The 24,856-nt window shown below is 47.3% G+C and overlaps 1 protein-coding gene across 1 annotated transcript in view; it reads left to right on the top strand.

Annotated features, from left to right (window-relative positions):
* The window catches only part of LOC138609594 (ras-specific guanine nucleotide-releasing factor RalGPS1-like), a 64,813-nt gene extending 48,304 nt beyond the window's left edge, over positions 1-16,509 (top strand). The window contains exons 9-20 of the mRNA XM_069682200.1: positions 24-161; positions 491-584; positions 4,404-4,471; positions 11,204-11,330; positions 11,840-11,991; positions 12,101-12,149; positions 13,534-13,614; positions 14,395-14,500; positions 14,588-14,680; positions 15,340-15,445; positions 15,526-15,617; positions 16,145-16,509. Coding sequence (XP_069538301.1) covers positions 24-161; positions 491-584; positions 4,404-4,471; positions 11,204-11,330; positions 11,840-11,991; positions 12,101-12,149; positions 13,534-13,614; positions 14,395-14,500; positions 14,588-14,680; positions 15,340-15,445; positions 15,526-15,617; positions 16,145-16,174 — 1,136 coding nt within the window. The 3' untranslated portion in view covers positions 16,175-16,509. The remainder of the gene's footprint in view (positions 1-23; positions 162-490; positions 585-4,403; positions 4,472-11,203; positions 11,331-11,839; positions 11,992-12,100; positions 12,150-13,533; positions 13,615-14,394; positions 14,501-14,587; positions 14,681-15,339; positions 15,446-15,525; positions 15,618-16,144) is intronic.
* The last annotated feature ends 8,347 nt before the right edge of the window (positions 16,510-24,856 follow it).

Genomic DNA, 24,856 nt, shown 5'->3' with positions numbered 1-24,856 from the left:
CTGATAGGTTCTGTGTGTTTCAGGAATCTACCTGCTCGACATGATCTACATCGACTCGGCCTATCCGGCGTCAGACAGCATCATAGAGACGGAGCAGAGGACCAATCAGATGAACAACCTGCTGAGAGTCATCTCTGACCTGCAGATGTCCTGCAACTACGGTGAGGAACAACACACGCCGACACCATCCTGCAGGAGCGTGTGCTGTGCTGCACGTCACATTTCTGTTCGGGGCGTTTCTACACCAACAAATGAAACACGACAAAAACTCTGATGTGCAGTTTAGATACAGAACACAGAGCTGCTCCGTCTCCTGCAGGTCAGGGTGGGTGGTGGATGGGTGGATGTAGTCACACAGATGTACATACATCGTGCACAGTCTCTCTCTCTCTGTCTGTCTGATATAAAGTGACCTCCTCCTCCTCCTCCTCCTCCTCCTCCTCCTCCTCCTCCTCCTCCTCCTCCTCCTCTTCCTCCTGTGTGTCCTCAGATTATCTGGTGACTCTCCCTCACGTGCAGAAGTACCTGCTGTCAGTGCGTTACATCGAGGAGCTGCAGAAGTTTGTGGAAGACGACAACTTCAAGTAAGTTTCACCTCACTGACACTGTGGGGGGGCGCCTCAGCCCTGTGACGGTCACATACTGAGTCTGTGAAGCTGTGCACAGGTCAGAACTCTGACACGGTGGAAACACGGGGAGGGAGGGGGCGAAGCAGTCGGGTCAGTGCACAGGAAGCAGCATGAAGACGACGGCCTGCTGCTTTGACTCCCTCCACAGGGAGCGGACATAAAGCAGCAGCAGCTCTGATGAGTTTGTCAGACGAGGCTCACACGTCAGAGCGTCTGCCACAGCCGAGTGCTGGAGCTGAGCTGTCTCACCTGCAGGCTGCAGGTTTGCATGCAGAGACACAGAAGCTGACATGTCTGCATCACAGTGAAGACGTTTCCGTTCACACACACAGGCTGTACAGAGCTCACTGAAGGTCTGTGGCTGATGGTAGAAGTTTACAGCTGGAGATGTTTTATCGTTTGAGTCTCTAAAAACCAACAAAGAAGACAATGAACAAATAAAGCAGAACAATCAGCAGGTCACTCAGCAGGTAGGTAGGAAGGTAAAGGTGCACATGTTTGAACCCTTTCTTTATATTTCCTGAGATGGATGTTTGACTGGAGACAGGGCCGTGAGAGAAGAGGTCAGAGGTCACCGTTAACCTGCACACTGACTCATCAGGCAGACAGGAAGCTGTCTCTGCAGACCTGTGAGCTGGAGCTCGTGTTGTGATGTGAGAGGATCCTTGGTGTTAAATCAGAGTCTGAGAGGTCAGAGGTCAGCTATGTGATGTTTCCACTGATGTAATGAAACCAAGAAAACATCAAACCTTTGGATGAAGCAGCAACAAGAACAACCAGCAGGGACTTCACGTCAGCGTTACTTTAATCTTTTTACTGTTAAAGCCATCAGGCTCTGAACACCAGACTGCAGCTGGTCATAGTGACGCTACTGAGTCGAAACTGTCCAACATCTGTAGACGGCTGCAGCCCCTCCCACCCAGGTATGACCAGGTGTTTCTGGGGGGTTGTGAGGTGTAAACAGGAAGTATAATGTGACCATGATGATCATTTAAAATCAAGTCGACATTTTAACGTAGCGTCGAAACAGAGACGAAACATTTTCAGTTTGTTTCGGACTCCGAGACCTGGAACATGAATCAGACACCAAGCAGAGACGTCGCAGACTGAAGCGCCTGCTCGGGGTTTTATGTGTTAGCCTCTGAGCTTCTGACACACTCACATTCTCTCTGTATTATGTCAAAAGGTTTCCCTGTTGTTCTGGGCTCCTCGTCGTCTGATGGTAAACATCCTAAAGACAAAGGATACCGACTTCAATACTTCAAACATGCAGGAAGAACAAAGCAGCTGTTTAAAGTCAGAAAGAGGCCGCACGGAGAACATGTTTAAACTCTGCTATAGCACCATTATCTTCAGAACAATGAAGTCAGTTTAGTGTCGTCAGCTCGTCATGTCTTAGAAAAACTTGATCACAAAATAATCGGCTCAGCGTGAGTGAAAAAGCTGCTCACTGAGACGTGCGTCTACAGAACAGGTTTGATTACATAACTGATGGTTTAAATGTGTGTATGTTTGAGCTCTGCACAGCGTCTCCATGTTTCCACCGAGGACACAGTCACATTTCACTGATGACAGTCCTGTTGAGACACAGAGCAGGCGGACAGAGCGTGTGATGTAACGTGGACATGAGACTGAAGTATGACTCTCCTCCTCTGTGCTTCGCTCATTAGCCTCACTTCCTCCCACCCACAGTGTCAATAAATACTTTCCAAATGTGCTGATGAGTGGCAGAGTCCCACTCACCAACCACTCAATTTATGAGTCTGTTCCATGTGCTGGTCGACCAAACTGAGCGCGTGCAGACAGGAGGACTCGCACAGACGCCAGGTTCAGACTTCAGAGGTGGAAGTCAGACTCGTGGAGGAGGCAGAGACTCCAGCAGCTCTTTCTACAGTGAGCCTCGCTGGGACTCGTTTATTCACTCGTTAGAAAAACAGGTTCTGAGCTTGAAATGGACGTTAAATAAAACCGAGTCAAAGTAGTTTTTATATATTTATGTACATCTTTAAAATCATAAGACAGTAAACACACTGCCTCTGTTGATTGTTGTAAACAGAACAAATATTTTACTTATTTATGACCTATTTACGGAGGTGCTGTTAGACCACAGACTGCATGTAAGAGTGGGAGGAGCAGTGAAGTTTCGGAACCAGACTTCTTTTCAGTCGCCCCCTGCTGGACATTAAAGTGAATGCAGGTTTGAGGCACTTCATCCACATCTTATAAACCACAGAGACAGGGCGGTTACTAGCGTCCAATGAAAGCTCGACCCGTAGCTTTACCTTCAGTCAGACTACTTAGACCACGAGGCAGGGCCGAGAGGCAGGGCCAGGAACAACGTCCATCCATCCATCCATCCACCCGTCCGTCCGTCCATCCATCCGTCCATCCGTCCATCCATCCATCCACCCGTCCGTCCGTCCGTCCATCCATCCACCCGTCCGTCCGTCCGTCCATCCATCCGTCCATCCGTCCATCCATCCATCCACCCGTCTGTCCGTCCATCCATCCATCCATCCATCCGTCCGTCCATCCATCCATCCACCCGTCCGTCCGTCCATCCATCCGTCCATCCGTCCATCCATCCATCCACCCGTCCGTCCGTCCATCCATCCATCCATCCGTCCGTCCGTCCATCCATCCATCCACCCGTCCGTCCGTCCATCCATCCGTCCGTCCATCCGTCCATCCATCCGTCCATCCATCCATCCATCCGTCCATCCATCCATCCACCCATCCGTCCATCCGTCCGTCCGTCCGTCCATCCATCCACCCGTCCGTCCGTCCATCCATCTATCCACCCGTCCGTCCGTCCATCCATCCATCCATCCGTCCGTGCGTCCATCCATCCGTCCATCCGTCCGTCCACCCATCCGTCCATCCGTCCGTCCGTCCGTCCATCCATCCGTCCGTCCGTCCATCCATCCATCCACCCGTCCGTCCGTCCATCCATCCATCCACCCGTCCGTCCGTCCATCCATCCATCCATCCGTCCGTGCGTCCATCCATCCATCCACCCATCCGTCCATCCATCCGTCTGTCCGTCCGTCCATCCATCCATCCATCCATCCATCCACAGATGCGTCCGTCCATCCATCCATCCGTCCGTGCGTCCATCCATCCATCCACCCATCCGTCCATCCATCCGTCCGTCCGTCCGTCCATCCATCCATCCACCCATCCATCCATCCACCCGTCCGTCCGTCCGTCCGTCCGTCCATCCATCCATCCATCCATCCATCAGTCCATCCATCCATCCATCCATCCATCCAACCATCCATCCATCCATCCGTCCATCCATCCATCCATCCATCAGTCCATCCATCCATCCATCCATCCATCCATCCATCCATCCATCCATCCATCCAACCATCCATCCATCCATCCATCCATCCATCCATCCATCAGTCCATCCATCCATCCATCCATCCATCCATCCATCCATCAGTCCATCCATCCATCCATCCATCCATCCAACCATCCATCCATCCATCCATCCATCCATCAGTCCATCAGTCCATCCATCCATCCATCCATCCATCCATCCATCCACCCGTCCGTCCGTCCATCCATCCATCCATCCGTCCGTGCGTCCATCCATCCATCCACCCATCCGTCCATCCATCCGTCCGTCCGTCCGTCCATCCATCCATCCATCCATCCATCAGTCCATCCATCCATCCATCCATCCATCAGTCCATCCATCCATCAGTCCATCCATCATGACACAGTTGATAACCTGCAGTGCTAATGTGACGGCTGTTTGTGTTTCAGGCTGTCTCTGAAGATTGAACCTGGGAACAGCTCCCCTCGCATCGCCTCCTCTAAAGAAGACCTGGCAGGTAAGACTCACCTGAGGCAGCGCTGCAGCCTGTCTTTGTTCTCATGTAGTCGAGCAGAATCTGAAGTCATCGTGTGCAGTCTGTCGGCTCCTTCAGTCTGTCTGAGAACAGACAAGAGCAGCTGTTTGACAGGTAACATGAGCTTCAGTGTTTAGAGCGATGCATCGCTCTCAGCTCTCTGCAGGTGCAGCTGGTGACATCAGGTTGGAGCGATGACAGCTGACTGATTATTCTTTGATTGGTTTGGAAAAGAAATGAGCAGCAGAGAGTTTACAGGCCGTCCTGACTGATCCACACAAACAAGCATTTCCTGTCCCCCCCCCCCCCCCCCTGTCCCCCACCCACCTCTCTGTGATCTGTGGTGTCAGCGTGAGGTGAGGCGGCTGCAGGGACGCACTCCTCTGTTTATTACACACACACAGACCAGGTCAGAGCACATGAGGAGGACGTGCTTCAGAGGGTCACTTGCTGTATTTTCCATCTTGCATTGTGCTGAAGTTTGGAGGGGGCTGAGGTGAGGTAATGCGGGACGTGGTCAGGGTGATAAAGAGAGAAGACCCCCGAGCCAAATCAGAGACAGCATGAAGCTCTGCAGCTGTCTGAGTGAGAGCAGTGAGGACCTTTAGCACGAGCACGATGCCTTCAAGGTCGCACACTGAGGAAGGAATGTGCTGTGGAACGAGCAAATGAGCAGAACTCTGGAGGTTAGAGAACACAGATAGACGTTCTTTATGTGACTGCCTTTGTTCTTCTTGTGTGACGGAGTCTCTTCATTATCTGGAGTTAACTTTGATTCTGTGAAATGTGTAGAAATGTGTCTTGATACGATCTTTAAGATTCTGTAGTTGACTTCATGAAGACTCTTGGGTCAGTCAGACGCAGTAAACCCACAGCTCAGGAAGTGCTTACAAGCTGCGGCCTCACAGTGTGAGCTGTGCTGACTGGAGCTACAGCAGCTTTAGATTTACAGAGTAATGAACTCATATCCTTCATGTCCAGTGAGGACAGTTAATTCTTTACTCGAGTTTCAGGTGATGTGGTAAAACCTGAGTAAAGCGTCCCATGAGGAAGTTAACGATGCAGCTAATCGCCGTCTGTCCGCAGCAGCGTCCTCTGGGACCGCACACGTCCGTGTGTTTCCATCCAGTCATGGCTGCAGACGGACCTCCACATGCTGGGCTCTGTTTGAAACGGTTACCATATCAACCGTTACACTCTCTCTGTCTGTTTGTCCATAGCATGTAACACATCATTTAGCAGTATTATATCCACGAGTGTGAATCTGTACGTGCTGACAGAGTCATTACGTCCACGCTGGACGGAGCAGAGGAAGGAACAGTTCTGATTTCACTTTAATTACAGAACCGTCCGTCAGAGCCAGCGCTGTTTAATCCTGCAGTCAGTGAATACACAGAGCATCAGTGAGTCACTGACAGAGGAAGCAGGAGTCTGAGTTATTACAGGGAGATGTTTGGCTGCAGAGAGGGAACGTTTGGTTTCTGTCTCTGTGACACGTCTTTGTTATCGTCACACAAAACACTGATTTTAATAAAGACACATTCCCTCATTATGACACAACACATCGTTTAACTGCTCCTGCTATGATTAATGAAGAGAAGGTCATCACTTTGTTTCTGGTTACAAGAAGAAAAACATCCAGTTAAAGGGGAAGTACGGCGCTTTTGTACCTTTGTGCTACTTTACTTGTTTCGTAGTAAATTATTAGGAGTATTAATAATAAGAAGAAGAAGTCACTTTGTATAACACTGTTCATACAAGACATGCAGCTCTCAGCACTTTCAAACAAATGCACAGAATGAGCATGAAAATACAACCTTAAGAATAGGATGGAAAAAACCAACTTTATAACAGTGAAAAAGATGATTAGCTGAATAAAAAGGAACATGCTTACTACACAAGCAGACGTTACATCACTGTCTTCGAGGCCACCAGACCTCATTGACAAAAACAGTGATTTTCCCTCACAGAACACAGGAGCTGCTGCTCTGCTGCTGCATCCTTCGGTTAGTTTGTTTGTGTTGGTGTATACCATAAACAATGTGTTTGATTGTAACTAACCATTTAAAACACACCATAATACAAACTAACGAGGTGATCCAGGCAGTGGTTGACCTTCAGCTCCTGTGTCCTGTGAGCTTAAATCCCTGTTTTTGTGAATGGAGTCTGGTGTGTGTGCAGAGAGCGATGTAACGTCTGTGTGTGGTTAAAACAATCATCTTCCTCTGTAACAAAAAGGTCTATCTCTGTAGGGATCCTTTCTGTCATGTTGTCACACACTTAGAATAACAATCTGAGCCTGTCAGTGGAAACAACAAGAACTTTTAGTGGACGACCTTTGACCCATCAAGGATTATGTTGCAGCCATTACAGCCTGTTTCACTGCTGCAGGATGAACACATCTACTGGAGACACTCACACACTGAGTGTACTTTATGTACACACTAATATGACCTGATGAATTCCCCTTTAAAGCCTAAAGAGAAGATGTTAAGTACAAAGACAGGAGGAGCTGGAAAAAGGACGGGTTAAATTAAAACCTGCTTTTTTTAAGGTTCTGCTTACAACAAGGATTCCTTCATTTTCTAACATGTGTTTCTGTTGCTGTCACACCCTCTCTGCCCGTAAGGCTCAGTCATAACGACCAGCCGATGCTTTTATAAGCTGGTGTGGAGCAATGTTTCCTCTGAGGTGCAGTGGAGTCAAAGTGCAAAGAGGTGAACAGAGAGGGAGGCTTCATGTGCAGGTGTATGTAGTTGATTTCCACCATCAGGGGTCAGCAGGAAAGAGACTGAAACTAAAAATACGTTAATGCCTTCTGCAGGTGTAGAAAGTGCTCTTTCAGTTCTTTCCATTTTAACCTTCCAGTGTTTGGACATGAGAGGAAACCTGTCGCTCCGAATGAGCTCTGACAAACCGTTCTTCATGCCTGCCTGTTGGCTTTCAGGAGAGTCTCATCACCACATAATAACAGCCTCTCCTCTGCTGGTCAGACCATCATTCAGGATTATGTAACATGGCAGGAAAAGGCTGCTCTGGCTGTAACCGGCAGCCTGCGGGCGCGCTCACTATAAACAAGTGTCATTCAGTCACACTCGGCCAACACAAGAATCTGCTGTGCTCACTCTCTCCATGTTCTCTCTGAGAGAGAGATGGCACGATGCACCGAACATGTGCACGGACAAAAACAAGAAACCCCATGTGACCTGCTGCATTCATCACTTCATCCATCACTGTGTGTTAGCATGGTGGAGCTGCAGCTGTGAGCATCCTCTGAATGCTATTTAAGTGATCATGTTGCATAAATCATTCTCTCGCTGGTGACTGGGCCTCTCGTGACTTTCAGGCCTCAGTCTGTCCGATTCATTCAGCTGGTTCTGTTCAAGCAGCACTTCAACACGCTGAGTCAGCAAACACGTGCTGTAAGAGCTGAGGGCTGACATCCATCACCTGCACAGGAGCCTGCGTCCGGCTGTCTACTTTGTCTGCTTTTAAGCGGTCTGATTGGCTGCAGCGTGATGTCAGCACGGTTTAGGTCCTCCACAAGCCTCCAGAGCAGCTTCACCTCTCATTTTCTTCTCCAAGTGTATGGAACTCACACTTTTCACTCTGGGCAAACTCACCTCAACCTCATGGTGGCGCTAGAGTCGAAGTCAGACGATCACCAAAGTTGGTCCTTCTGTGGGTACCTTGAATATCTGTACCAAATTTCATCCTAATCCATCCCATGGTTGTTTCATCCATCATCGACACCGCTTATCCTGTTCAGGGTCACAGTGGGTTGGAGCCTATCCCAGCTGTCACTGGGCGAGAGGCGTGGTTACACCTGGACAGGTCACCTGTCAATCACAGGGCTGACACACAGAGACACACAACCTTTCACGCTTTCGCTCACATTCACACCTACGGTCAGAGTCACCAGTGAACCTAACGAGCATGTCTTTGGACTGTGGGAGGAAGCCGGAGTACCCGGAGGGAACCCAGGCATGCACGGGAGAACATGCAGACTCCACACAGAAAGGCCCACTACGTCTGAACCGGGAGTCAAACCAGGAACCTTCTAGCTGTGAGGAGAGGCACTAACCACTGTACCACCATGACGCCCACAAACATTATATGAATATTTTAAACAATGAAAAGTATGTGTTAGTGGTTAAAGATCCAGTTCCTTCCTTCCTGGTGTTTCCTCCTCTCAAACCGTTCGGGGTTAGTTGCTCTGACAGCAGACACACATGGGAACACTTTTCTTGAAACATCTTTTGCACAACATTTTGAAAAATACGTTTTTTTCTCTTTTTCGCATCATGGTGTAAAATCCTAATAAATGTTGCCTCACAGACGCAGAGTCCATGTGGGGTCAGGATTCTTTCCAGACTCAGTCGTGTTTACAGCTCTACATTTTTCCAAACAGAAGATGATGAAACAGTTTTGGAAACATTGACATTTAACAGTTTGTCGTCTTTAAACCTAAAATTGTTGGCTGTATGTTGTTGGAGAATTTATCCCTCTGTGGAAATAACTCTTCTGTCCTTCATGTAATTATTCATGCACGCTGTGTAGCATCACTCTGCACAGTGTGCAGGTCTCCAGAGAGTGAGTGTGTTAACGAGCTAATAGTGGAGGCACATTAGGACACAGTGTAATCCCTGAGGGATCACATTAAGCTGTGACTGATTTCGTTCTCCTCCACCACACTGTTCTCCATGATCACTGAACAACAGTGTGTAAATGTTTCCTGCTGTTTTTAGGAAACATTCAGAGTTAACGTGCCGACGTCACCGGCTGGAACATTCAGAGGATGTTTCCTCCAACACAGCAGACAGCACCATCACCCTCAGCTGTGTGTGTGTGTGTGTGTGTGTGTGTGTTTTCATGAGGCTCTGAAGGCTCATATAAATTAATACCACAGATTACCTTCATACACAGATCTGGTTTATCACTCTGCCCTGCTGGGTCTGATCTGGTCTCCAGTCTGGATGTTAACTGGTCCCAGTAGAGTCCAGTGAGAGGGACTCAGAGGTTCCAATGACACAAACTGTGTAAATTCATCCATGTAGCACAATCCAGTGAGGTCTAACAGAGACTCCAGTGATGTCTAACACACAGTGAGGTCTAACACAGAGTGAGGTCTAACACAGAGTCCAGTGAAGTCTAACACAGAGTCCAGTGAGGTCCAACACAGAGTCCAGTGAGGTCTAACACAGAGTCCAGTGAGGTCTAACACAGAGTCCAGTGAGGTCTAACACAGAGTCCAGTGAAGTCTAACACAGAGTCCAGTGAGGTCTAACACAGAGTCCAGTGAGGTCTAACACAGAGTCCAGTGAAGTCTAACACAGAGTGAGGTCTAACACAGAGTCCAGTGAAGTCTAACACAGAGTCCAGTGAGGTCTAACACAGAGTCCAGTGAAGTCTAACACTGTGTTAGACCTCACTCTGTGTTAGACCTCACTCTGAGTCCAGTGAAGTCTAAGACAGAGTCCAGTGAGGTCTAACACAGAGTCCAGTGAAGTCTAACACAGAGTTCAGTGAGGTCTAACACAGAGTCCAGTGAGGTCTAACACAGAGTGAGGTCTAACACAGAGTCCAGTGAAGTCTAACACAGAGTGAGGTCTAACACAGAGTCCAGTGAAGTCTAACACAGAGTGAGGTCTAACACAGAGTCCAGTGAGGTCTAACACAGAGTCCAGTGAAGTCTAACACAGAGTCCAGTGAGGTCTAACACAGAGTCCAGTGAGGTCTAACACAGAGTCCAGTGAGGTCTAACACAGAGTCCAGTGAAGTCTAACACAGAGTGAGGTCTAACACAGAGTCCAGTGAAGTCTAAGACAGAGTCCAGTGAGGTCTAACACAGAGTCCAGTGAAGTCTAACACAGAGTTCAGTGAGGTCTAACACAGAGTCCAGTGAGGTCTAACACAGAGTGAGGTCTAACACAGAGTCCAGTGAAGTCTAACACAGAGTGAGGTCTAACACAGAGTCCAGTGAGGTCTAACACAGAGTGAGGTCTAACACAGAGTCCAGTGAGGTCTAACACAGAGTCCAGTGAGGTCTAACACAGAGTCCAGTGAAGTCTAACACAGAGTCCAGTGAAGTCTAACACAGAGTGAGGTCTAACACAGAGTGAGGTCTAACACAGAGTCCAGTGAAGTCTAACACAGAGTGAGGTCTAACACAGAGTCCAGTGAGGTCTAACACAGAGTGAGGTCTAACACAGAGTCCAGTGAGGTCTAACACAGAGTCCAGTGAAGTCTAACACAGAGTCCAGTGAGGTCTAACACACAGGCCAGTGATGATTAATGGTTCCAGGTTGAGGATCAGTTTGGGGGCCGGCCTGTGGATTCCATGGAAAGAACTTAAATTCACGCTGTCCATCCTAAAATATGCTAATTTTTACCAGTGAAGGACTAAAGTATCAACAACATAACTGATAACATGTCAGTTCATTTGATTGTTGATTAAAGTGTTGATTTGTTGTGTGTCAACATGTTGGCCTCGATGTCTTGTTACCAAAGTGTTTTTGTTTCCTGTCACAGAGGAGGAAACAAACCTCACATTAACACCTGTCTAAGAACATGACTCCTCAGGTTACTGATAATAAAAAATAATGTCAAAGTTGAAGCGTATTGATCGTTGCTCTCCTGATCTCTGACGCATCACACACAGACTGAAGCAGGATTTGTGTGTTCAGCAGTGCTGACCTGTTCTCTGTCCTCCAGGTCTGTCTGAGGTTTCTGCCTCCATGAGGTACAACAGGCGGCCCACCTGCCCTGACGCCTCTGTGGGGGTCCACATCCCCACCCCCCCTCCCTCCCACCACAGGAAGAGCCACAGTCTGGGAAACAAGTGAGTGTGACAGGCCGTATTCAGGGTTCATTCAGACAGCAATAAGAGTTCACGTGTAACCTACAGTATGAGTTCAGTGAGATAGACGGAGCATGTAGTGACAGCCACAGGTAACTCCTGTCTACCTGTTCAAATGCTTTCAGTTGTTTCTGTATTAAAACTTAGTGTGTGTAGTACGAGTGAATCACCTGAGCATCAGGTGAGGTAGAACTACACTGCAGCTAAAGATGCTTCAGAAGGTGTCCCTCATTCAGCATATCATTAATAAGTATGATCAGAAACTGCACTTAAACTATTAATAATAAAGAGTGAACCTTGTAATTAATATTCTTCATTCTAAACGTTTTACTGTCACAGATGGTGAATGAATCTGTTTGACTGTTTCATAGTTAATAAGAAAGCATCGTTTGAATGAGGTGATCAGACACTGCTACCCTTCATGTCATGTGACTGTAAGCACAACACACACCAGCACGTCTGAGCTGTGATGTGTCTAACTGTGTCCACAGCATGATGTGTCAGTACGGCATGTCAGAGAGCAGGAGCGCCACCTTTCCTATAGAGAAAGCACGCCACCTGCTGGACGACAGCTTCTTAGAGTCCCAGAGCCCCGTCAGGAACGACCCTCAGAGCACGTCCGTGTCCAACGGGCTCTCACTAGGTCTGTTACACGCTTCTGTTCAGGGCTGTAATATTCACTCATCGCTAATGTCATCTTTTTAACTTGAGACCAGGAATGAAGCCGTCTCTTTTGTTGCTCTCCCTCGCAGGCAGCAGTGAGAGCTCTTTTGGGGAGGAACTCTCACCTGGGATGGAGAGGTGAGAGATATTATCATGATACTGTATAACCTTCAGAAATACCTCATTAAAGATCAATCATACCTTTTAATCAGTGACAGATTACAGAGTGTTTACAGCACGAATGTCATGAACTATGTCTGTAAACTTGCCCACGTCAGACTGAGAACAAATGATGCTGACCGCTCTCGTTCATTTTCTTATTGTCGACTGATCCCACGAAGAGACCAAACCGACCCAGGCTGTCAACACGTTACTAACCTTCAGTCCCTGGATGTCAGACCCTCCTGTACACTTCACAAACTCACACAGAAATCCAGTTTCAGTTTGAAGAAAGAAGCAGAGATGTGTTTGAATCAGTGTGAAGCTGTTAATGAAGCTCAGGACATTAAAGTGGAACATTTACAGACACAGACCTTAAAGGTGCTGATTGTTTGTTTGTCGTCCGTCAGGAGACGTTTCAGACAAAATACCTTCTTGTTCCTGAAACATCTTTTAGTCACGACACGTTTTAGCTGCAAACAACAAACAGAACAGCGGTGCACTTGAGCCTCTTGTGGCCGATTAGATTATTGTAACAAACATGATCCTGCAAACACTTTATTTCCTGTTCTTAAAGAGATCATCTGGAAGCTTTCCATGTAAATAAATGTCTGTTAATCAATCAAATTCGAATCAATCAATCAAATTTTATTTGTATAACGCCAAATCACACACAAAGGTGACTGAGCCTACGGCCCACTGATGAAAGCCTTTGCATCTGCAGTATATAGTATTATTATGGGCTCGGTGTCTGTGGCGGCGCCCAGTTAGTGACGCGTTTTCCATCAGCCAGCAGTGGTTGGTCTGCCAGAGAGGGTAGGCGGAGCTAAGCGGCTGCTTCTCCGCTCTCTGCAAGTGTTGCGAGTAAACAGTAATCTACTATGAACAAAGAAAAGATGGATGACTACAGATACAACTTCAACAAGAAGTGGAAATCCAAAGAAGAAGAAACAAACTCGACGCTCAGATGAAGCAAACAGTCTGAAAAGGAAAGCGACCGTCAGCCAGGAAAATCAAGAGTTACAACCAGAGCCGACCGTCTGCTGATCTGAGACGTGTGCGCCTGTAGATACGAAGAAGAGAGCGAAACTGAAATCTTGAAGCTGATCGTGGGATTTGTTGACAATAAGAAATAAAGTGACTTCCTGTGTGTTAGACATGTTCTCTTTGTACCTGTGCCTGCAGCGTGTTCATTAAGCATCTAATATCAGTGTATTTACCTGTTGCTAACATGCTGCGTCAGGTTAATCACTCTGTGTATCTGTGTTTGTACCAGCAGACAGAACATATAGAACTTAAGGTTAAAGCTGGGCTGTGATTAGTGATATGCTCTCAGTGAAACTGTGACCTGTGTGACAAACAGGGGCCGCATGTACGCCACACTGGGCCCCAACTGGAGGGTCCCACTCCGAAACTCCCCCCGGAGCCGCAGCTATGTTTACAGGTACAGTGAAGAGGGAGAACAGGACACACTGAATGAGAACAGACTCATCTTTAAACTTTGACTCACTCTAATGTTCTTCTATCACCTCATCCCCTCGCTGCATGCTGCTGGAGGTCAGGGTTACACGTGGGCTCTTTCTTCCACTGACAGACTCTGTTGTGATCAAAGCTGAGACGTGTTCATTAGTGCATCAGTCTGAAACCTCTCACCTCACCAGACTGCCTCTGGACTCCAACCAATCACACCTGTGACGTAGCATCAGGCTGCTAGGCTAGCTAGTTCAGACATACAGTTTATACGTCTTCCTCTGCAACATGACACGCAGACGCTTGGCAGCACATGATTTAGAAGCTAATGTTAACCGATGTTGGAACGTTCCACATTAGCGGCAGCCATCTTGGTTGTTAATGAAAACGGCTAGCTTAGCACAAAACCTGGTGCTTACTGCTAACATGTAAAGCACGTCTTGATTTAGGAGCTGTTCTTTCCTCCATGGTCGCTCTGAGACATCCTCAGCGCAGCGTCACAGAGCCTGTTCAGGACGCACGGCTGCAGTGCTGCGCTCTGAGTCACTGCAGCGAGCTGTGCTTCATGTCTGTCTCCTTCATCCACCTGTGAGATACAGTCAGTGTGGCTCACCTGCATGCTCTCTCTCTATGACAGGCTGATTACACTCTGCTGTGTCAACACACTCATGTATTCATTCCAGTTTCCTCATGTATTTATCGTGCTGTGGGACAGTGAGCTGCACACTCTGAGCTCTGTCTGTGTCCCCCTCAGCTCGTCTGCTGCCACCTCGTGTTACGGCTGCAGCGAGGCGGGCAGCGTGACCATCGAAGGTCCTCTGAGGAGGAAAACGCTGCTGAAGGAGGGACGCAAACCGAGGGTGAGACCAGCTGTGACCTGCTCTGCTCAGCATGTGGGCTCGTGAATGATCTGATCAGAGACAGTGACGTGTTTGTGTTTCCTTCAGCTATCGTCCTGGACCAGGTTCTGGATCACTCTGTCTGGATCCACTCTGACCTTCTACGGAGCCAAAGCTCTGCGAGCCTCTGAGAGGAAGCACGTGAGTCTGATGCTTTAAGGTCATGAAACTATGAAGTCACTGTGTCACTACACTGTGGAGGCGTTTCTGCTTCATGTAAACCTTCACGCTCGTGGGTCACACACCAACACAGAGCTGCTGTCAGTCTGAACGTCCACGTCAGCAGCAGCAGTGCTGAGATGTGTCAGAGCTGAGGGACGGACCTTTAGCTTCATTTGAACCATCATGTGAGCTGAGGAACACGCTGAAACTCTACTCTGTGTGTGTGTGTGTGTGTGTGCGTGTGTCTGTGTGTGTGTGTGTGTGTGTGTGTCTGTGTGTGTGTGTCTGTGTCTGTGTGTGTGTGTGTGTGTCTGTGTGTGTGTGTCTGTGTGTGTGTGTGTGTGTGTGTGTGTGTCTGTGTCTGTGTGTCTGTGTGTGTGTGTCTGTGTGTGTGTGTGTGTGTCTGTGTCTGTGTCTGTGTCTGTGTGTGTGTGTGTGTGTGTGTGTCTGTGTCTGTGTCTGTGTCTGTGTCTGTGTCTGTGTGTGTGTGTGTGTCTGTGTCTGTGTCTGTGTCTGTGTCTGTGTCTGTGTCTGTGTCTGTGTCTGTGTCTGTGTCTGTGTCTGTGTCTGTGTCTGTGTCTGTGTCTGTGTCTGTGTGTGTGTCTGTGTGTCTGTGTGTCTGTGTGTCTGTGTGTCAGTATAAGTCGAGTCCCTGTAAGAAGGTGTGCGTGACCGGCTGGATGGTGGTGCTGCCAGACGACCCGGCCAGACCCAACATCTTCCAGCTCAACGACCCGGACAAAGGTCAGCTCCACACACACACACACACACACACACACACACACACACACACACAATCACACAGGTGTATCGTCTCTTCACAGGTAATGTTTACAAGTTCCAGACTGGATCCAGGTTCTCAGCCATCATCTGGCACAAACACCTGGAGGAGGCGTGTCGGAGCAGCAGACCTCAGGTACGCTCAGCACACACACACACACTCACTGTCCTCTGGGCTCGGCCTCGTGTGTAACATGATGGAGAGGAGCTTCTTCTCTCTGCAGCACAGAGCAGCTGGAGCTCCTGGACATGGTTAGCATTAGCACTGCTGCTAGCTCATAGACGGACAACTGAAGACAAGATAACCCTGACATAGATAATCCTTCACTGATCTCCTGAGGGAGGTGTGAGACTGAGGGTGGGGTCAAACACAGGTTCACCTCTTTCTAACCGTTTACATTTATTTCCTGCTTTGCGTCTTCCAGCCGGTTGACAGCCGCCCGCTGCACTGAGCTGCTCCAGGCTCCTCCCCTCAGGAGGAGGTGGAGACCAAACACAGAGCTGAAAGCCAACATCACCTTGCACATGTTTGTTAATGTTGCTTTGTGTGTACTGATGTGTTACAGGTCTGCTAACGCTGTAACCAACACAGCTGCATGTGAGACGTGTGTGTGGCAGCAGCTCTCTCTCTCTGTGTTAAAGCCTGTCGTCATCTCTCCACAGATACCAGCAAACCTCATGTCGTTTGAATGAGAGCAGACGGAGCCAGCAGCATGTGCCAAACAGTTCATGAAGTAAAGACAGAGACGGAGCAGAGAGGAGTGTAAAGGTATTAATGAAGGATCAGTGTGAGCTCACCGACAGACCTGCAGCTGTCTGCACCGCGACCTGCTGTCAACAACCCGGGACTGCAGAGCTTCAGAGAGGTCGTACTTTATTCTTTAACGCTGCTAAAACATGTGAACAGGAACATGTGAACAGGAACATGTGAACAGGAACATGTGAACACCAACATGTGAACACCAACATGTGAACAGGAACATGTGAACACCAACATGTGAACACCAACATGTGAACACCAACATGTGAACAGGAACATGTGAACAGGAACATGTGAACACCAACATGTGAACACCAACATGTGAACAGGAACATGTGAACAGGAACATGTGAACACCTACATGTGAACAGGAACATGTGAACAGGAACATGTGAACACCTACATGTGAACAGGAACATGTGAACACCAACATGTGAACACCAACATGTGAACAGGAACATGTGAACAGGAACATGTGAACACCAACATGTGAACACCAACATGTGAACAGGAACATGTGAACACCAACATGTGAACACCAACATGTGAACACCAACATGTGAACAGGAACATGTGAACACCTACATGTGAACACCAACATGTGAACAGGAACATGTGAACAGGAACATGTGAACAGGAACATGTGAACACCAACATGTGAACAGGAACATGTGAACACCAACATGTGAACACCAACATGTGAACAGGAACATGTGAACACCAACATGTGAACACCAACATGTGAACACCAACATGTGAACAGGAACATGTGAACACCTACATGTGAACACCAACATGTGAACAGGAACATGTGAACACCATCATGTGAACAGGAACATGTGAACACCTACATGTGAACACACATGGATTGTCGGCCCATGTTGGGTTCCTGCTGAAACGATGCTTCGGAGCTCAGACGTGGCCTCAGGGCTGAAAGATGCTGATGATGCTCGCGTCAGACGACAGCTGCAGATGCTGCAGACTCTTTCTGCATCTCACCATCAAACCGAGGAGGAAGAGAGAGACACCATCCCAACAGGTGAGCCTGGATCTGTCTGGAGAAACAGGAAGCAGAGAGTCTGTCTCAGGAGCGACAGTGAGACTCTCACCTTCAGCCCTGTGACTCACAGCTGAGTTCCTTTCAAAATAAGAGCATCTGTATGTGTACAGAAACAGGCCGAAACAAGACTTCAGAGGTGTGTGAGCTCACCTGCCCCCACCCCACTACCTCAGCTGGTAGTCCTCCTGTAAAGGTGTTCGTGTACATACAAAGTTTACAGTTATTGTTGTTAGTGAATATTTTGTACAGATGCAGTGTGACCCTGTGGAGCCTGAAGGAGGAGCAGACAGCAGCTGTGAAGCTGGCTCACAGTCGGAGTGTAAATACTGTATTTATTTGTAAAAGAGTTTATTTTTTGAACAGTTTGCCATAAAAAGGGAAAACGGTTCATTGATTCAGTTTGATCGACCTGAAGAAGCTGCTGCTCACAGACTGACGGTGGAAGACACCTTAAACCTTCCAGCTGAGGGATGTGGACGACGGGACGACATCACCTCGGCACTGTCCAATAATTAGCTTTAAAAGCTGAAAGTTCTGTTGGATTTACGGGATAATTGTGCTTTATTACAGCTGGGCTGGAACAGGTCATCGTTAGGTTACAGTGAGATCTGAGAACACGGCAGGAGCTTTGACCTCTCTGGGTCATTAGTGAGGGGAACAAGAGGTGTGATGTCCACAGGTGGATGCAGGATGTGAAGGAGATCAGAGGCGTCCTGTGATTGATTGATCACCAAACACGTTAAAGCAGATGACAACAGACAAGAAGGTCGTCGAAGGAAATCAGCTGAGGAGCGTGAGATAACGAGACTTCCTGTGGAGGTTTTTAGGCTGAGTTTAAGAAGGACGAGGACAGAACCAGAACCAGAACCAGAACCAGAATCAGGACAACCTGAGGGGAGGATTTCATGTGGGCTGGAGAAGAACTGGAGGATGTGACTGAGAGAAAGATATGAGCTTCCTGTCACTGAGACTGAGCCTGAGTGAGTGGTGTCAGATCGGACGGACACAGCGAAGTCTGATGAGAAGCAAACAGACGATCAGGGAACGTTCAGGTCAGACAGGAAGTGAAACAGATGCAACGGTTACAAACGTCCGTCACCGTTTACATTCCCCATTCGGGCTTTGCTTTTACCGTAACGTCTGTAGAGGTGTGCAGACAGTTTTGTCTCTATAATGAAGGATCATGAAGAATACTGAAGGTGCACAAACTGCTCAGACAGTCTGGATGAACTGAAGTGATGTGTCTAATGTGTCTGATGTTCTCAGATCTCCGGAAACGTTCAGAGAATCCGACCCAAGCTGTGATAAACTGTGATTATCCTTCAAAAGTAGAAACATGAAGTTAAAGTGTACAAATACAAATCGATGGTCACGTAGATATAAAGTCATGTTTGTGATGTTGTTCATCCTGATTAATGTATCAGTTTAACTCCGGATGAAACACGATGAGAGGAAACTGTTCGTGTGTGTCCGTAACTGAAGACGTCAGAGGACTCGTCTCCAGGATCTCTTTCACTGTTTTCTGCAGTATTATTATTATTATTGTTATTAGAGTCATGAAGGCTCAGTGACACTGTGCAGCAGCTCAGAGGTGAGGCTCATTCACTGCAGACCTGCTCCACCACAGCTCCACCACAGCTCCACCACGCTGTGTCACAGCTCCACCACAGCTCCACCACAGCTCCACCACGCTGTGTCACAGCTCCACCACAGCTCCACCACAGCTCCACCACAGCTCCACCACAGCTCCATCACGCTGTGTCACAAGGGTCCTGGAGCTGCTGGTGAACAGTGGACTGATGTGTAATCGTCTGTCTGCATCCGTTTCCCGTCAGCCCTCACATGACTTTGTGTTTGTTCGGATTATAGCGTGTTAGCATGCTAACATGCTAAGCTAGAATGGGTATTATGGTAAACATTACACCTGCTAATTATCAGTATGTTGTTCATTGTGAGCGTGTTAGCATGCTGACATTAGCATTTAGCTCAAACACAGCTGTACCCAAATACAGCCCACAGAGGTGCTAGCATGTCTGCTGACTGTTAGCGCTCTATCATAGGCCCCCTGCAGAGAGGCGCACAGCGTAGCATCACTGTCCATGCTAACAGCTGAGTGACTTAGCTTCAGCTTCACGCTCACAGTGTTTAAGCAGCTCATGAACGAGCTTCCAGCTGGTCCCACGAGTGTGTTGGTGTAACAACCGTCACAAACAAGAGCCTGTTCTGATTGGATTAAATCACGTCTCACTCAGAACACAGTGAGACTAAACTCAACCCTCTGCACCCAGTTAATGCACCTTAATGCACGTGTTTCATGCCCGGCGCTGTGGACGCTTTCAGTCGTTGTATTACAGGAGAAAATGTTCTGATGACTTCAGAACCAAACGTCAGTAAAATGGATCCAAAATGTTTCTGTATGTGAAACGTTTGTGAGGAAGTTGGATCAGTGAGACAAACAAACATCAGATGATCAACTTTCTGTCGTCAGCACATTTAAAAACTAGTGTCGCCCCCTTGTGCTCGACAGAGAGACGACAGCTACAGTCATTTACATAAAACAAACTAAGTTTATGGTCGACCTGGTTTGTTCCATCTCTGAACTATTGATCTTTATAAACTATATAAACTTGTCCTGTCGTCGCTCAGAGTTTGTGATTCACTTTAACTGTTTGTTTACCAGGAGGAGGCGTGAACAACATCTCATCACTAATGTAGTAAACATGTGACGAACATCCACATGCTGAGACCGACAGCACAGTCGTGGTGTGAGCGAGTGATTTCAGTTTATTGTCATCAGTTCACCCGACTATAACCTGCTGTAAGTATCATCTCCCCACCACTCAAAGCTTCCTGACATTATAAGGCTCAGTCGGCTCTCCACCTGTCACCTGACAAACTGTTGATGTGTTTTTGATGGCGTGTGTTGGAGTAAAAAACTGCGGGTGGCTCCATCGTTCTGAAACATCATCCTCTGAAGAACTGCAACAAACTCAGCTGGAGTATCAGCTGAGGTGTGATCGTGTTGTCATGTCTGCACAGCTGGTTCAGATAACGACGATCGATGGATCAATGAGATCGATGAGTCTTTTATTGTCAGATACGTTTAAATCCACATTTTCTCTGATTTGTTCCCCAATAATTCCAACATGTCGTGGGGGAGAGTTTCACAGTGACAGAACATTTCTCTCACAGACTCAAACGTCCCAAACACACAGCGAGTTTCCATCAGTGTTTCTGTGAGCGATCAGCCAAATACATGAGATCCAAATGTGGAGCTGCTTTGTAAATGTTTCATCCTCTGAGCAGAGCTCGCGTGTTTCTGGGACGCTGCATGTTTTTTGTGTACAGACTTTCTAGTGTTGTAACTGTGAAAAAGATCACTGAGTCGTGATGATCAGTCTGTGATTAAGTTATTTCTTACCATCGCTTCGTGTCGCTGTATTTTCAGCTTCAGACTCAAATTGGGAATAAAATTTATGTACAGAAAGTTTGTGTGTGTCTGTTCTGTGGAGGATCTGTGCTGCTCTCCGTGTTAACATGAAGAACTTCTCCTGCCTCTGTGAGACGGCCTCTGTGCACTGATAGCACAGCCAGCTAACATGCTAACTGAGCTGCGGTGTCCTGTTAACATCCATTCTTGCTACTTCCTGTGAACTGTGCAGCTTTTCTCTGCGAGGATGCTAAACGCCAGGTGCTGAAGTCTCTCACCTTGACTCGTTTTTTGTCCTTATCTTTAATCAGCTGATTTAAGCTTTTAGCCTTTTGTTTAATATTTAGGACAAACTAAAAACCACCTGTATATCTAATGTGCTGGTAAAAAACCCAACTTGCTAATAAAGAAACTTTAATGTCATGAGAATCGATTATTTTCTGAGCAGATGTCAGCTCCCCCTTAGCCCCGGTAGAGAAACAATCCTGGCACTTTATCGGGATACAGTGACATTCTGTGACAACAACGTCAAGCTAGACACGCTGACACCCGTCACCATCTACATCGATCCAGCACAACAGATGGTGTCATAGGAGTTATAATTATTTTCAGCAGAATGACGGTCTCGGCAAAAGCCTCCTCTAACTTGTTCTCATGGATGCTGACAGAGACAGGGCCGTCTTTCCTGTGTGAAGCTGAGTGTGGCGGTACAGAGCGGTCAGCTCAAACGTTCCTCGTTTCCTAGAGGCCATAGTTTCACAGCACAGTCGAGCTCAGATGTAGGGCTTTGTGGGAAGAGGGAGCTGTCAACCAGCTTTGCAGCGATCAGGTGGTCGCTCTGTGAAAACCTCTGTTCCACCTGAGAGGTGACTGTGTCGCATGCCGGTGATGTGCATCGACGCTCTGTTTTTGCAGAGAGTTGTTCTCCCAAACAGCACTGACAGTTCTACTGCATCGCACAGCCGGTGGCCTTGGGATGCGTCTCTGTGTTGCCTCTGCGAGAGCCGCAACACGTTTAGGAGCGCCAGAGAAAAAGGCGGCAAAAGCAGATAAACCTGCAAAAAACACCTTCAGGATGCTCATCCTTCCTGAACCATGTTGCTGCAACGTCAGGTTCAGCTGGTGGGCGTAGCAGGGAACCATATCGGCATGTGGATAAGTCTCTTTAATTAGCGTCTGTACCCCACGGATGTTCCCACTCATTACAGCCGCACCATCATCACGACTATTTGTGATTGACAAGAGACAGCCGTTGTCTCGTCTGCCTGTAAGGCAACACATGGCGTCTGGTCCACTTGCTTGGCTTTCTCTTCCCTGTACTCTTCATACATACAGTCCAACAGTTCATTTTGTACAGTGCTTGATGTCCCTTTGAGAATGGGCTGAGCGTCATGGTGCCTCCGAAGCCTCGAATCGCCCTCACACAGTTTAATACTTGTGATGATCCGACTGAGCACGTACCTGTTTCCTCCACCTGCTTGTTATGCTGCACCAAGGTGCTTTATTTCTAGTTTCTCCGCCAAATTAATGGTTTCAAACCGCTCGAGAATGTGATCCACTCGATTCATTTTGATTCAAGTTCGCTGGCGTTAGCTAGGTGAAAAGTGTCTTCCCTCTTCTTGCCGACTAATGTTGGCACCGCGTCAGACAGATAGCCAATCAACGCTGAAATATGACATGATGTAGTGGGGCTACGTGCTGTCAGCCCCACTTGTCATCAAATCCGTGTGATCAACTTTTAATACAGTAGCTCTCTGAGCATGCGTATTCATACTTTCCACACACAGCACACACTGCACTGTGAGCGCGGGGCTGGCCCTTTCACGCCACCGGAAGCCGACTACGGACACGAATCAGGAGAAGGAAGTCTGAAGCAGCACGCCGGGGACCAACAAACATGAACTAAAATCCAAACACAAATTATTCGCAATTTAGGAAGATGCTTTATTCATAGATTATACATTATATAAGCAGATAATAATCTTTGAGAATTAATGATAGGTTGACATCATTTGTTTGCAGTTCCTCCTGGTGACAACAGGTGGGGCTGTCGCCACTGTCTATAGATGAAGGTCATTATTAATGTATTTATTTTGACCTTTGTTTTATGAAAATATATCTACGGCTACATTTCAATAGCAGGTCACTTTCTGACTGCTGTATTTAGTGTTCATACAAGTCACGGCCGCGCTGTCAGCTGATTGGAATAAAAGCTCTGACTCACTGTGCCAACTCTTCCTAAAGTTGCTGTTAGCAGGAAGCAACATGATGCAAACTCAGGCGATAGAAAGGTATCAGGAGCAGACACAGACACAGCAGGTGCATTTGCTTCGTTTATTACAGACTGCAGTATTGAGCTGATTGTAGACTGATGCAGGTGACTGAGCTGTGACAGTGCAACAAGAGTGTGAAAGAACGGTGTGCAGTGATTCAACGGCATCGACTCTGCAGAGACACATCAACCAAAGTCCCATTTAAATTTGTCACTTTATACACAAATCATATTTCTGTGTTTAGTTTGGACTGAGTGCTGCCTGGTTCATCTCATGTTCAGACAGCAGTACAGAGCACAGCGTGCTGCTGTGTAAACCCAAACCACATCAGTCTGAACATCTGTGGCTCAGTAAAATGATCCGTTTGAGACACAGACTCTGTAAGAAAAAAAACACTCATTTATCAAAGAGGTTTGGTGCACGTGGATACGTCACTCTGTGCTGCCGTATTTAAAGGAAGACGTCAACGCAGATCTCTGGAAAGCACTTGGTCGTGCTTAAAGTTTCAGTTTTGTGAAGCAGATTTTTCACATTTTTAATTTAGTTTAGAGTCTGAACTAATGATGTTTGAGTAGAACTGATTGATTCCAGCTCGCTCCCTCACCTGTGTGATGCATTGAGGCCTTTAGAAAAATAAACCTGATGTTTCACACCGTCAATGATTCATAAAAGCAACTCACCGAGCAAGTCATGTCAGGTAGATAGCTATAAAATTACAGACATCTTAGACTGTTAGAGCACAGTAAATATGAAAACATTAAAGTAAGAGTTACAATGCAGCCGTCGCCTCACTGCAATGTGCCGAGGAATCCTAGTTTGTAACATCAAACCAACTGAAAAGGCACATCACATTTCTCAAGCCCACGTTAAACCAGACATCCTGTAGAAAAGCAGATTCTGTGATTACATGAAACCTCACAACGTTTCACATTGTACACAACAATGTACCAAACAACCTCCCAATGTACAAGTCAGCACACAGCGACCTGCGGACGTCTGTTAGAACCTCAGGAACATCTCCTTCAGAGGGGAGCTCTGCTGTTTTTAAACCTGGGCCTGTTTCACATATTTTGGGGTCTAAATTATTATTATGTACGAACAGTGTGTGAGTGTCTCCAGTAGATGTGTTCATCCTGCAGCAGTGAAACAGGCTGTAATGGCTGCAACATAATCCTTGATGGGTCAAAGGTCGTCCCCTAAAAGTTCTTGTTGTTTCCACTGACAGGCTCAGATTGTTCTTCTAAGTGTGTGACAACATGACAGAAAGGATCCCTACAGAGATAGACCTTTTTGTTACAGAGGAAGATGATTGTTTTAACCACACACAGACGTTACATCGCTCTCTGCACACACACCAGACTCCATTCAGAAAAACACTGATTTTACTTCCCAGGACACAGGAGCTGCTGCTCTGCTGCTGCCTTGATTGGTTAGTGTTTTTTGTGTTATTGGGCATTACACCAATATTGTGTTTGGTCTGAACTAACCCTTTAAAACATATAAATTATAAAGTAATACACACAAACGTATCAAGCGAGGCAGTGATAAACAAGCAGCTCCTGTGTCCTGTGAGCTTAAATCAGTGTTTTTATGAATGGAGTCTGGTGTGTTTGCAGAGAGCGATGTAACGTCTGTGTGTGGTTAAAACAATCATCTTCCTCTGTAACAAAAAGGTCTATCTCTGTAGGGATCCTTTCTGTCATGTTGTCACACACTTAGAAGAACAATCTGAGCCTGTCAGTGGAAACAACAAGAACTTTTAGTGGACGACCTTTGACCCATCAAGGATTATGTTGCAGCCATTACAGCCTGTTTCACTGCTGCAGGATGAACACATCTACTGGAGACACTC

This window comes from Semicossyphus pulcher, unplaced genomic scaffold (assembly GCF_022749685.1).
Source record: "Semicossyphus pulcher isolate SPU_LCO1_2020_fin unplaced genomic scaffold, fSemPul1.0.p SCAF_52, whole genome shotgun sequence".
In the NCBI taxonomy this organism is placed as follows: Eukaryota; Metazoa; Chordata; class Actinopteri; order Labriformes; family Labridae; genus Semicossyphus; species Semicossyphus pulcher.
Note: the sequence above shows the minus strand (reverse complement) of the source record. Positions and strands in the feature narration are given on the sequence as shown.